The following is a 12,221-nucleotide window of genomic DNA, read 5'->3' as shown; positions in this document are numbered from 1 at the left end:
TAGAAATCCATCTGTACACTAGATTTGGGATATATTCTGCAAACTGGCTTTGTATTTATTTGAATACAGGATATCTCCTTCATTTTTGCCTATCAGAAATTGTGCCAAAGAAAACTGAGAAAATAAAAGAAAGTTTGAAAATTTTATTATTGCGATGAGGCTTATTGAGAAACTAAGGAGGCATGGGATCCAAGGGGACATTGCTTTGTGGATCCAGAACTGGCTTGCCCACAGAAGGCAAAGAGTGGTTGTAGATGGGTCATATTCTGCATGGAGGTCAGTGACCAGTGGTGTGCTTCAGGGACCCCTTCTCTTCATGAGTTTTATAAATGATCTGGATGAAGAAGTGGAGGGATGGGTTAGTAAGTTTGCTGATGACACAAAGGTTGGAGGTGTTGTGGATAGTGTGGAGGGCTGTCAGAGGTTACAGTGGGGCATTGATAGGATGCAAAACTGGGCTGAGAAGTGGCAGATGGAGTTCAACCCAGATAAGTGTGAGGTGATTAAATTTGGTAGGTCAACTATGGTGGTAGAATATGGAATTAAAGGTAAGACTCTTGGCATGTGGGGGATCAGAGGGATCTTGAGGTCCGAGTCCATAGGACGCTCAGATCAGCTGCGCAGGTTGACTCTGTGGTTAAGAAGGCATACGGTGCATTGGCCTTCATCACTCGTGGGATTGAGTTTAAGAGCCAAGAGGTAATGTTGCAGCTATATAGGACCCTGGTCAGACCCCACTTGGAGTACTGTGCTCAGTTCTGGTCGACTCACTACAGGAAGGATGTGGAAGCCATAGAAAGGGTGCTGAGGAGATTTACAAGGATGTTTCCTGGATTGGGGAGCATGCCTATGAAAACAGATTGAGTGAACTCGGCCTTTTCTTCTTGGAGCGACGGAGGATGAGAGGTGACCTGATAGAGGTAACTAAGATGATGAGAGGCATTGATCGTGTGGATAGTCAGAGGCTTTTTCCCAGGGCTGAAATGGTTGCCACAAGAGGACACAGGTTTAAGGTGCTGGGAGTAGGTACAGAGGAGATATCAGGGGTAAGTTTTTTTATGCAGAGAGTGGTGAGTGCGTGGAATGGGCTGCCGGCAACGGTGGTGGAGGCGGGTATGATAGAGTCTTTTAAGAGACTTTTCGATAGGTACATGGAGCTTAGAAAAATAGAGGGCAGTGGGTAAGCCTAGTAATTTCTAAGGTAGGGGCATGTTTGGCACAACTTTGTGTGCCAAAGGGCCTGTACTGTGCTGTAGGTTTTCTATGTTTCTGTGTTTTGCAGTAATAAGTTAGCTGTTTTATCAAAGGATTAATAAATTTTCATACTACGTCTGTTATTTTATATTTTAAAATATTTTCTGCAACTTGTAATCTAAGAATCTCAAAGCCCAAAATTCAAAACAAAATGATTTATTTCCATGCAGTTTACCTGGTGCCTGGATGCTTGTATTAGAGAGAGATTTGTTGATGCAAAGAGAGCTCGAGAATTGCAAGGATTTTTAGATGGAGTTAAGAAAGGACAAGAACAGGTATTAGGGTAAGTTTTCTTTGAACTGTCGTTCTTTCTATAGAATCACAGAAACTTATGATGTGGGAGGCCTAACGTATATCAACCTTGAAAAATTGGTCTTCTCATAATTGAGAGCCTTTAGTCCTTTTATCATAATTGTTCTTTTCTGTAATTATACCATATCTAATTGAAATATGATCCCTGTCACAAAAAAAGCTCCTAATGATGCACCTTCCACCAAGTCAGTTGAAGCATTACAAACAAAATTGTTATGTTCCCTCCCAAACCTTCTGCTGGGTTAGTTGCATGCAGGCTGAAAAGATTTCTCTCAATCCTTTGGTTCAAGCAATTCCGGTTAGCATGAGGGTAATCGAATTTTAGTCACCTACCCTTCAGTTTGTTTGGACACTTGTCTCTTTCTCCATTCTTTAGTCTGCTGGATAGTCTTATTTGATGGACCTTATAGCTATTCACCATTTCCTACCAAGTAGTTTTGTTCCTTTAATTAGTTTTGCTTCTTGGTCCTTTGTCTATGACGTGCATGCATTCAGTTTTATTTGGAATTATTGGTTAATACTATATCTTTTTTAGTGACCTCTCAATGATCCTTTGTGACCCATTTGCAATAAATACCTTAGCTCTGAGTACGGTGAAAAACCTACAGGAGTTGGTCAGCCAGGATGCGTTACCCAGAGTGAGTAGTTTTTTGCTTTATTTTTCTGAAGACTTTTGCCATGTCTTAGTAATTCATCACTTGAAGTTGAAACTTATAACTTTTAAAGCATATTTCTACCCAGTTTCCTGCATAACAACACACACAAAAGAGTTGGCTCTAGTTGTTCGGGACGGTTTAAACTAATTTGGCAGGAGAATGGGAACTGGAGTGATAGTGCTGAGGATGAGGAAGTTGGTTTTCAAACAGAGGCAGTGTGTATTGAATGAATTGAATTGACTTTATTTCTTACATCCTTCACATACATGAGGAGTGAAAATCTTTGCGTTGCATCTCCATCTAAATATGCAATGTGCAATCATAGTAATTTATAATAAATAGAACAGTCAATGTAATATAGAGTACACTCGAGTCAGCGTGAGTTCATCAGTCTGATGGCCTGATGGAAGAAGCTGTCCCAGAGCCTGTTCGTCCTGGCTTTTGTGCTGCGATACTGCTTCCCAGATGGTAGCAACTGGAATAGATTGTAGTTGGGATGGCTTGGGTCCCCAATGATCCTACGGGCCTTTTTTACACACCTGTTCCTGTAAATGTCCTGAATCATGGGAAGTTCACAACCGCAGATGCGCTGGGCTGTTTGCACAACTCTCTGCAGAGTCCTGCGATTTTTTTAGATTAGATTATGAGGACACTCAGTCCTCGTATATTGTCATTTAGAAATGCATGCATTAAGAAATGATACAACGTTCCTCCAGAATGATATCACAAAAAAAAACAGGACAAACCAAGAGTAAAACTGACAAAACCACATAATTATAACATATAGTTACAACAATGCAAAGCAATACCGTAATTTGATAAAGAGCAGACCATGGGCACGGTAAAAAATGTCTCAAAGTCCCGATCGACTCATCATCTAACGCAGGTGGCAGAAGGGAGAAACTCTTCCTGCCATGAACCTCCAAGCGCCGACAACTTGCCGATGCATTGGAAGCACCCCACTGCAGCCGACTCTGAGCCCGTCCGAAAACTTTGAGCCTCTGACCAGCCCCTTTGATACAGCCTCTCCGAGCACCATCCTCTGCCGAGCGCTTCGACTCCACCCCGGCCGCCGAGCAACAAGCAAAGCCAAGGACTCGGGGCCTTCTCCCCCGGAGATTCCGGACCACACAGTAGCAGCAGCAGCGAAGCAGGCATTTCAGAAGTTTCTCCAGATGTTCCTCCGTGCTCTCACATCCGTCTCCATCAAATCAGGATCGTGCACAGCACCCTACTTGACAAATAACAGACATCACCACCGGAGTGGCTGCTGCGAGCTGCGTCATGCCGCCATCTTTTCCTCCCGCCCTCAAGGGATTAAGGGACCCCTAGCAAGGAGAGCCTGATGATAGGGCAAAATTGCAGTTAACAGGATGAGTTGCAGTAGAGAAGGTGGTCAAAATCGAAATGGGTGAATACAGGACTGAAGGTGTTATATTTGAATACGTGCAGTATATGGAATAAGGTAGATGAACTTTTAGCATAGTTACAGATTGGCATGTATGCTGTTGTGGGCGTTACTGAATTATGGCTGAAAGAAGATTATAGCTGGGAGTTTATGTTCAATGATACACATTATGTCGAAAGGACAGGTTGGAAGATGGGGTGGCATTGTTCCGCTGGTAAAAAAAAATGAAATCAAATTATAGGGTCCAAGGGTATTGAATCATTTTAGATAGAGGTAAGGAACTGCAAGGGTACAAAGACCCTGATGGGAATTGTATACAGACCCCCAAGCAGTAGTAAGGATGTGGTCTACAAATTACAACGGGAAATGGAAAAATGCAAGCCAAAAGGATAATGTTACGATAGTCATTGAGGATTTTAATATGCAGGGAGATTGGGAAAATCAGGGTTGGTGCTGGATCCCAAGAGGCGGAATTACCAGAATGCCTACAAGATGGCTTTTTAGAGCAGTTCGTGATTGAGCCCACTTGGGGATTAGCTATTCTGGATTGGGTGTTGTGGAATGAACCGGTATTGATTATAGAGCTTGAGGTAAAGGAACCCTTTGGGGAAGTGTTCAAAATATGATTGAATTCACCCTGAAAATTGAGGAGAAGTCAGGTGTATCAGTATTACAGTGAAGTAAAGGGAATTAGAGGCATGAGAGAGGAGTTGGTCAGAATTGACCAGAGAAGAACACTGGCAGGGTTGATGGCAGAGCAGTAATGGCTGGAATTTCTGGAAGCAATTCAGAAGTAACTGGATAGATACAAAGAGGAAGAAGTATTCTGAAGGCAAATGGTTGGGAAGAAATTGGAGTCAATTGTTAAGGATGTGGTTGCAGTATTTGGAGGCACATGATAAAATAGCATAGTCAGCGCAGTTTCCTCAAGGGGAAATCTTGCCTTACAAATAACAAGCAGGATGTTGTGTACTTGGGCTTTCAGAAGGTCTCTGTCAAGGTGCCACACATGAGGCTTCTTAAGTTATGAGCCTATGGTATTACAGGAAAGATTCTAGCATAGGTAAAGCAGTGGCTGATTAGCAGGAAGCAAAGAGTGGGAATAAAGGAAGCCTTTCTGATTGGCTGCCAGTGACCAGTGGGGTCTATATTGTGACTGCTTTTTTTTACGCTGTATGTCAATGATTTGGATGGCGGAATTGATGGCTTTGTTGCAAAGTTTGCAGGCTGCATGAAGATTGGTGGAGGGACACTTAGTTTTAAGTAAGTAGAGAGGCTACAGAAGGAGTAAGACAGATTCAGAGATTGGGCAAATAAGTGGTAGATGGAATACAGTGTTGGGAAGTGTATGTTTATGCACTTTAGTAGAAGAAATGAAAGACTATTTTCTAAATGGAGGGGAAATGCAAAAAACTGAGACACAAAGGGATTGGGAGTCCTTGTGCAGGATTCCCTAAAGGTTAATTTGCAGGTTAATTCTGTGGTGAGGAAGGCAATTGCAATGTTAGCGTTAATTTCTAAAGCACTAAAATATATAAGCAAGGATGTGATGTTGAGACTAAATACTGTTGAGTCCTCTCATGGAGTATTGTGAGCAGTTTTGCACCTCTTATCTTAGAAAGAAGGTGCTAAAACTGGAGAGGGTTCAAAGGAGGTTCACGAAAAAGATTCCAGTATTGAACGGCTTGTCGTATGACGAGCATTGATGGCTCTGGGACTGTATTCACTAGAATTCGGAAGAATGAGGTGCGATCTCATTGAAACATCACATGGTGAAAGGCCTTGATAGAGTGTACGTGGAGATGATGTTTCTGATGGTAGAAGAGTCTAGAACCAGAAGTTACAGCCTCAGAATAGAAGAGCGTGCTTTTAGGACAGAGTTGAGGAAGAATTTCTTGAGCCAGAGTATGGTGAGTCTGTGGAATTCCTTGCCACAGGCAGCTGTTGAGAGCAAGTGTTTATCAATATTTAAGGCGGAGGTTGATGTATCTTTGATTGGTCAGGGCATGAAGGGATACGGGGGGGTCCGGGGAGGCAGAAGATTGGGGCTGAGAGGAAAAATAGATCAGCCATGATGAAATGGCGGAGCAGACTCTATGGGCGAAATGGCCTAATTCTACTCCTATGTCTTATGGTCTTACACAGTGAATATAAGGCCCTGAAAAGTGCAGTAGATTAAAGAGATATGGGAATACAGGACCATAATTTATTGAAAGTGGCATCACAGGTTTGTAGAGTTGGAAAGAAAGATACAGGCATCTCAGTTTTTTGAATTTTCTCTCCATTTATAAAATCGTCAACCCTTTCATTTCTTTAACCAAAGATATGACCATATACTTCCCAACACAGTATTTCATCTGCATTTCTTTGCCCATTCTCCTAATCTGTCTTAGTCCTGTAGCCTATCTACTTCCTCAAAACTACCTGTCTCTCTATCCATCATCTCATTGTCTGCAAACCTTTCAACAAAGCCATCAATTCCTTTTTCTTTTTCAATCTTTTTATTAATATCAAAATGATAAACATAACATAGTATTAATACAAAGCTATTGGGATTACATTGTTAATAATTAACATATATAAATATAAACTCAGTTGGCACAGGGGTATTAAACCTCCCAAAATTGTACAAAATATGAATATAATATACAAAAAAAACCAGCAATAGCATGAAAATGGAAAAAAAATACCCCCCCCCCCCAAAAAAAGCTGATCAATACTAACCAACTTAAACGAAGGAAAAGAAAAGACATGGGCTGTTGTATAACATCAAAAAGAACCATTAGTGTCATTGACTCTGCTCCTTTCTGCATATATTTAAAAGAAATAGAATAGGTTTGGAAAAGGTCAAATTACATCATATGGAAGTTTTGAATAAGTGGCCTCCAAGTAAGGATTCTTCTAATTTTTTTCTAAATTTCAACACAACAAAGGAATAAAAATTGGCACCGCTTGAAATAGATATAAGAATTTAGGTAAAATAATCATCTTGATAGCATTGATGCGACCTATCAATGACAGAGACATTGGTGATCATTTAGTAAACAGATGGTTAATCTGATCAATTAAAGGTAAAAAAAAATTAGCCTTAAACAAATCCTTGTGCTTTTTTGTAATTTTTTGTAATCTTAGAATCTACATTCAGCAGGGATATCGGTCTATATGATGCACAATCAGTAGGATCTTTATTTTTTTTTAAATTAAAGAAATAGAAGCTCTATATAATGATGTCGTTTACCTGATCTAATTGCTTCTTTAAAAACTCTACACGACCAAGGGGAAAGAATAGAAGAAAAAAACTTAAAGAATTCTACTGTATAGCCATCTGGACCAGGTGCTTTGCCAGAGTTCATTGAGGAAATAGCATCTTTTATTTCTTGATCTGTAATAGGAGTTTATAATGTTAAATGTTCTTCGGGTGATAATTTCAGAAAGTTCAATTTCCTTAAAAAGTCATGCATGGTATTGGAATCATGAGGGAATTCAGAGTAGTATAAAGAGGTATAAAATTCTTGAAAACACACAGAGGGGGATCACAAAGCTGAGGAAAGAGGACCGGGTCGAGACAACAGAGACTTTTGGAGAAGAGGAGTTCAGTGGGTAATACTGTTCCACCTGACCAGAAGTGCACCGAGAGCGGTAAGCGGCGTGAAGGAGTGGGTTGCTTACTGATCTGGCTAACAACGGATGGTGCAATCCGGGGTATATTACGATCGAGGAACGTGTTTGCAGACTGGATATTGAACTTTTTACTGTTGTACTTCGGCCACATTCCACCATGATACAACACGGGAGGTCGTTCTTGCCTGTGGCCATCGAACGTGCAGCTCCTCCTGTGGAGGGTCAGACACCCTGAGCCAATAGACTGGTCCGGGACTTATTTTCCATCTGGCATAGTTTTGCATTTTGTTGTATGACTGCTGGGGTTTTTTGTATTGCTATATTTACGCTCTGTTCTTGGCTGGTGCGGCTGTAACGTAACGAAACCAAATTTCCCTCGGGATTAATAAAGTATATCTATCTATCTGTCTATCGAAAAGACTTGTTTATCTTATCATGATCAACTGTCAAGGTATCATAATATTTACGAATCTTGATAATTTGACGTTTAACCAAAACAGTTTTCAATTGATTAGCTAATAATTTACCCAATTTATCACTATGTATATAAAACTCACTTCTGGTTTTCATTAGCTGATTTTCAATCGAGAATGTTAGTAATAAACTATGTTCCATTTGAAGTTGGACTCTGTTTATAAAGCTTCTTACTAGGAGTAATGGAATATTTCTTATCAATTTCTTTAATCTTATCAACCATCAGAAGTGTTTCATTCTTAATACGTTTTTTCAAACCAACAGAATAGGAAATAATCTGTCCACAGACATATGCTTTAAAAAGTGTCCCATACTGTCCTGCTGGAAATTTCTTCCGTAGTATTAGTTGAAAAGAAGAAATCAATCTGTTCCTTCATAAATTTAACAAAATCCGAGTCTTGAAGCAGATTGGAATTAAACCGCCATTGTCTTATACTAGGAGATGTAGCTATTAACTTGATAGAAAGTTTCATTGGAGCATGATCAGAAATGGCAATAATGTCATAGTTATAGTCAATCACAGATGGAATTAAACGACAGTCAATAAAAAAGTATTCAATTCTAGAATAGGAATGATAAACATGTGAGAAGAATGAGAACTCTTTATCCTTAGGGTGTAGAAATCTCCAAATTTCTGAAATTGCAGAAACAATCATAAAAGAGTTGATAAGAGTAGCTGACTTATTCAGTAAAGCCTGACTAGATATAGATCTATCCATCAAGGGATTTAAACAACAATTAAAATCACCACCCATTATCAACCTATTCTCGTTTAAATTAGGAAAAGAAGTAAATAAATGCTTAAAAAATTCAGGATAGTCCACGTTTGGAGCATAGACATTAACCATAACAACTTTTTTATTAAAAAGTAATCCAGTAATTAACAAAAATCTGCCATTCGGATCTGAAACGATGTCATGATGAACAAATGTAATTGAGGAATCTATAAAAATTGAAACTCCTTGCACTTTGGCCTGAGAGTTCGAATGATACTCTTTATCCTTCCAAAACGTAAAGAAACACTGGTTATCCTCTTTCTTCACATGAGTGTCTTGTGCAAAAATAATATGAGCATTCAGTCTTTGGAATAATTTAAAAATCTTTTTCTTTTTAATCAGATGGTTTAAACCGTTTGTATTCCAAGAAACAAAATTCATAATCAGCCATATTTTCCTAGAATCAACCCTTTGGTATATAAAGAGTTAACCATAATGTACACTCATGAAATCGGAAGAGGAACAAAAATTCAGAAGGGAACCGGAAGTCACGACATTGCAGGTATTTTTGTAGTTCTAAGTCAGCCCAATTGAAAAACCTAATAGTAAAAATCCCCCCACCCTCCACCCACAAACACCCGAGACTAAGCCAGAAAAAGGCCAGAGAATAAACTAAGACTAAATCTACCCTCAATTCTCCAGAAGGCGACTCCAAAGATATATGTTGAAAAGAGAACCACCTGAAATCCAAAAGAAAATTAAACACTGAACTCTAACATTCTTCATATTGTGGTTTCTAAAGTGAGAGAAAAAACTAAGCGCCAATACATATTATTAGTCAATTGCAAACATAAACAATTAAAAATGGCACTTCAAAAGAAAGAAAGGAATTATGAGGAGAGGAACACAAAAAAATGACTCAATAAAAAAAAACAAAAGGTATTATGATGAAAGGGAAATAAACCGCCATCTTAATTATACGAAGCAAAAAAAATCACAAGATATTCCTCTAGTATAATAGAAATTCACCATCAAATCATTAATAACAATGTCAAAAATCAAATAGTTAGAAATTAGCAAAATAAAAAAAATGAATTCATCAACAAAGAAAAACTTTAATTGAAATATGAAAAATACCTACATTACTAACCAAAATAATTATAGGCTTTAAAAAGAAGCACGTAATGCCCAGCGGATTATCGGCACCCAATTGCCCACCATTGAGAACATCTACCATAAATGCTGCCTGGTCAGGGTGAAAAGCATTATCAGGGACGCATCTCACCCTAACCATGGACTTTTTACTCTCCTCCCATTCGGTAGGCGCTACAGGAGCCTCTGCTCCCGCACCAGCAGGCACAGGAAGAACTTCTTCCCTGAGGCTGTGACACTGCTGAACCTCATCACAGCGCTAGGTAGTATGGCATCTGTATTGTACTGTCTTAGTACTTTTATATTTGTGTGCTATAGCACTTATTTATTCGTGGTTATTTTGTAAATAACACTATTCTTCGCATTTCTGGTCAGATGCTAAATGCATTTCATTGGCTTTGTATTTGTACTCGGCACAATGACAATAAAGTTGAATCTAATCTAAAAAACAGAGCCAATACTGCGAGAACCATACATTAATTAGAACGAAGTATCCATAGCAGTTGGATAGTGCTCATCCAGAAAACTTTGAACAGCACTTGTGGAATAAAAGATACGGCGTGATCCTTCTGGAGGAGAAACTCTTAAACGCGCAGGGTACAATAAAGCTGCTCTGAGACCTTTTTGGTAACATTCTGACATCAGAGATTTGAAAGCCAGCCACTCCTTCATCACTTCTGGACTGAAATCCTCCACGAGACGGAAATGATAATCTTGAAATTTAATCATACCTTACCGACAGGCAATTTGGATGAGATGCTCTTTAACGTGAACATAATGGAAACGGATAACCACTTGTCTCAGTTTAGACCCTGGGTCTGGTTTTCGACGAAATATACGGTGAGCGCGAACGAGCAATGGAGGATCGTCCGGAAATTCAGAGCTAAACGCATCCTTTAAATGTTGAGAAAAGAATTTTAAAGGGTCCTCTTCCTCGACATCCTTGGGGAGACCAGTTATACGTAAGTTCTGTCTTCTGGATTGATTTTCAATATCAATAATCTTGGATTTAAAACTCTCCAGCTGTTTAGATGTCGAAGACAATTTTTGTTTCAAACTCTCAATTTTCAGATCTCTCTTCTGAGCTTCGTCGTTCAATTCTGCAATTTTGGTTTGTTGCTGTTTAACTTTGTAACCAAGCGATTCCAAAGAATCCTTAATTGACTTTGTCTTCTTTAAAACTTTGACGTTGTTCGTCAAATTTTACACTTAAAAGATTCAACAGTGTATCATAAGTTAATTCAGTTTGCTTAGGTTCACCTTTTTTCTTCCCGTTACCGTCGGAATTGTTCCCATTTTTAGGATCTTGCCCTTTAGATCTTGTACTTATTTCTTTGCTCATTTCTTCAAATTTCACAGTCAAAGCTCAGGGATAATTCAATAGTATAAATCTTTTAGTGTAGGTAAAAATAAATTAAATAAGGGTGATCATATGAAAGTAACAGTAATGGAGCGAAGCCAAAATTAACCTCACTCCATGTGCGCCTCCTGGAGAATCAAATCCATCAATTCCATCACACAAATCATTGACTTATCAGTTTCCCAAGAACTTCTCTTCAGTTATGGTAACTTCACACACTTCATGCTCCCTAACACTTGGAACTTCCACCATCCTGCTAGTGTCTTTCACAGTAAAGACTGATGCAAAATACTTATTCAGTTCTTGAACACACCTAACAAACTCCAACCCCATCTATGCTCCTTAGCACAAGGGGTTTAGATGGGGTGGAGTTTGTTAGGTGTGTTCAGGAAGGTTTCCTGACTCAATATGTAGATAAGCCAATTAGAGGAGAGGCTGTACTTGATCTGGTATTGGGAAGTGAACCTGGTCAGGTATCAGATCTATCGGTGGGAAGACATTTTGGAGGTAGTGACCACAACTGTATCTCCTTCACCATAGCACTGGAGAGGGATAGGAACAGACAATTTGAGAAAACATTTAATTGGGGTAGGGGGAAATATGATGCTATTATGCAGGAACTTGGGACCATGAATGTTGCCAGGGAAATGCATGGCAGAAATGTGGCAAATGTTCAGGGAGCATTTGCATGGAGTTCTGCATAGATATGTTCCATTGAGGTAGGGAAAGGATGGTCGGGTTAAAAAACCATGGTGTACAAAGTATGTAGAAAATCTAGTTAAGAAGAAAAGAAAAGCTTATGAAAGGTTCAAGAAGCTAGGTACTGTCAGAACTCCAGAAAATTACAAGGTTGCTCGGAAGGAGCTGAAAAATGGAGAGAGCCAGAAGGAGTCATGAGAAGGCCTTGGTGAGCAGGATTAAGGAAAACCCCAAGGCATTTTACAAGTATGTGAAGAGCAAGAGGATGAGCTATGGGAATAATCATGTGTGACAGTGGAACTGTGTGCATGGAATTGGAGGAGGTACCAGAGGTACTTAATGAATACTTTGCTTCAGTATTCATCAGGGAAAAAGACCTTGGCAATTGTGGGAATGACTTACAGTGGACTGATATGCTTGAGCATGCAGACATTAAGAAAGAGGATGTGCTAGAGCTTTTGAAAAGCATTAAGTTAGATAAGTCACCGGGACCGGATGAGATATACCACAGACTACTGTGGGAAGCGAGGGTGGAGATTGCTGAGCCTCTTGCGATGATCTTTGCATCA

The 12,221-nt window shown here is 39.5% G+C and overlaps 1 protein-coding gene across 3 annotated transcripts in view; it reads left to right on the top strand.

Moving 5' to 3' along the window:
* nelfb (negative elongation factor complex member B) overlaps positions 1-12,221 on the top strand; it is a 124,689-nt gene that overhangs the window by 37,601 nt on the left and 74,867 nt on the right. For 2 of the 3 annotated variants that reach the window (XM_063073241.1, XM_063073240.1), the window contains exons 6-7: positions 1,425-1,537; positions 2,102-2,204. The exons of the other annotated variant lie outside the window; for it this stretch is intronic. In XM_063073241.1, the coding sequence (XP_062929311.1) occupies positions 1,425-1,537; positions 2,102-2,204 (216 nt within the window). The remainder of the gene's footprint in view (positions 1-1,424; positions 1,538-2,101; positions 2,205-12,221) is intronic. 3 annotated transcript variants of the gene reach the window in all.

Source organism: Mobula hypostoma, chromosome 21 (assembly GCF_963921235.1).
Source record: "Mobula hypostoma chromosome 21, sMobHyp1.1, whole genome shotgun sequence".
Lineage (NCBI taxonomy): Eukaryota > Metazoa > Chordata > Chondrichthyes > Myliobatiformes > Myliobatidae > Mobula > Mobula hypostoma.
The sequence above is the reverse complement of the archived record's forward strand: the minus strand, read 5'-3'. Positions and strand labels throughout refer to the sequence as shown.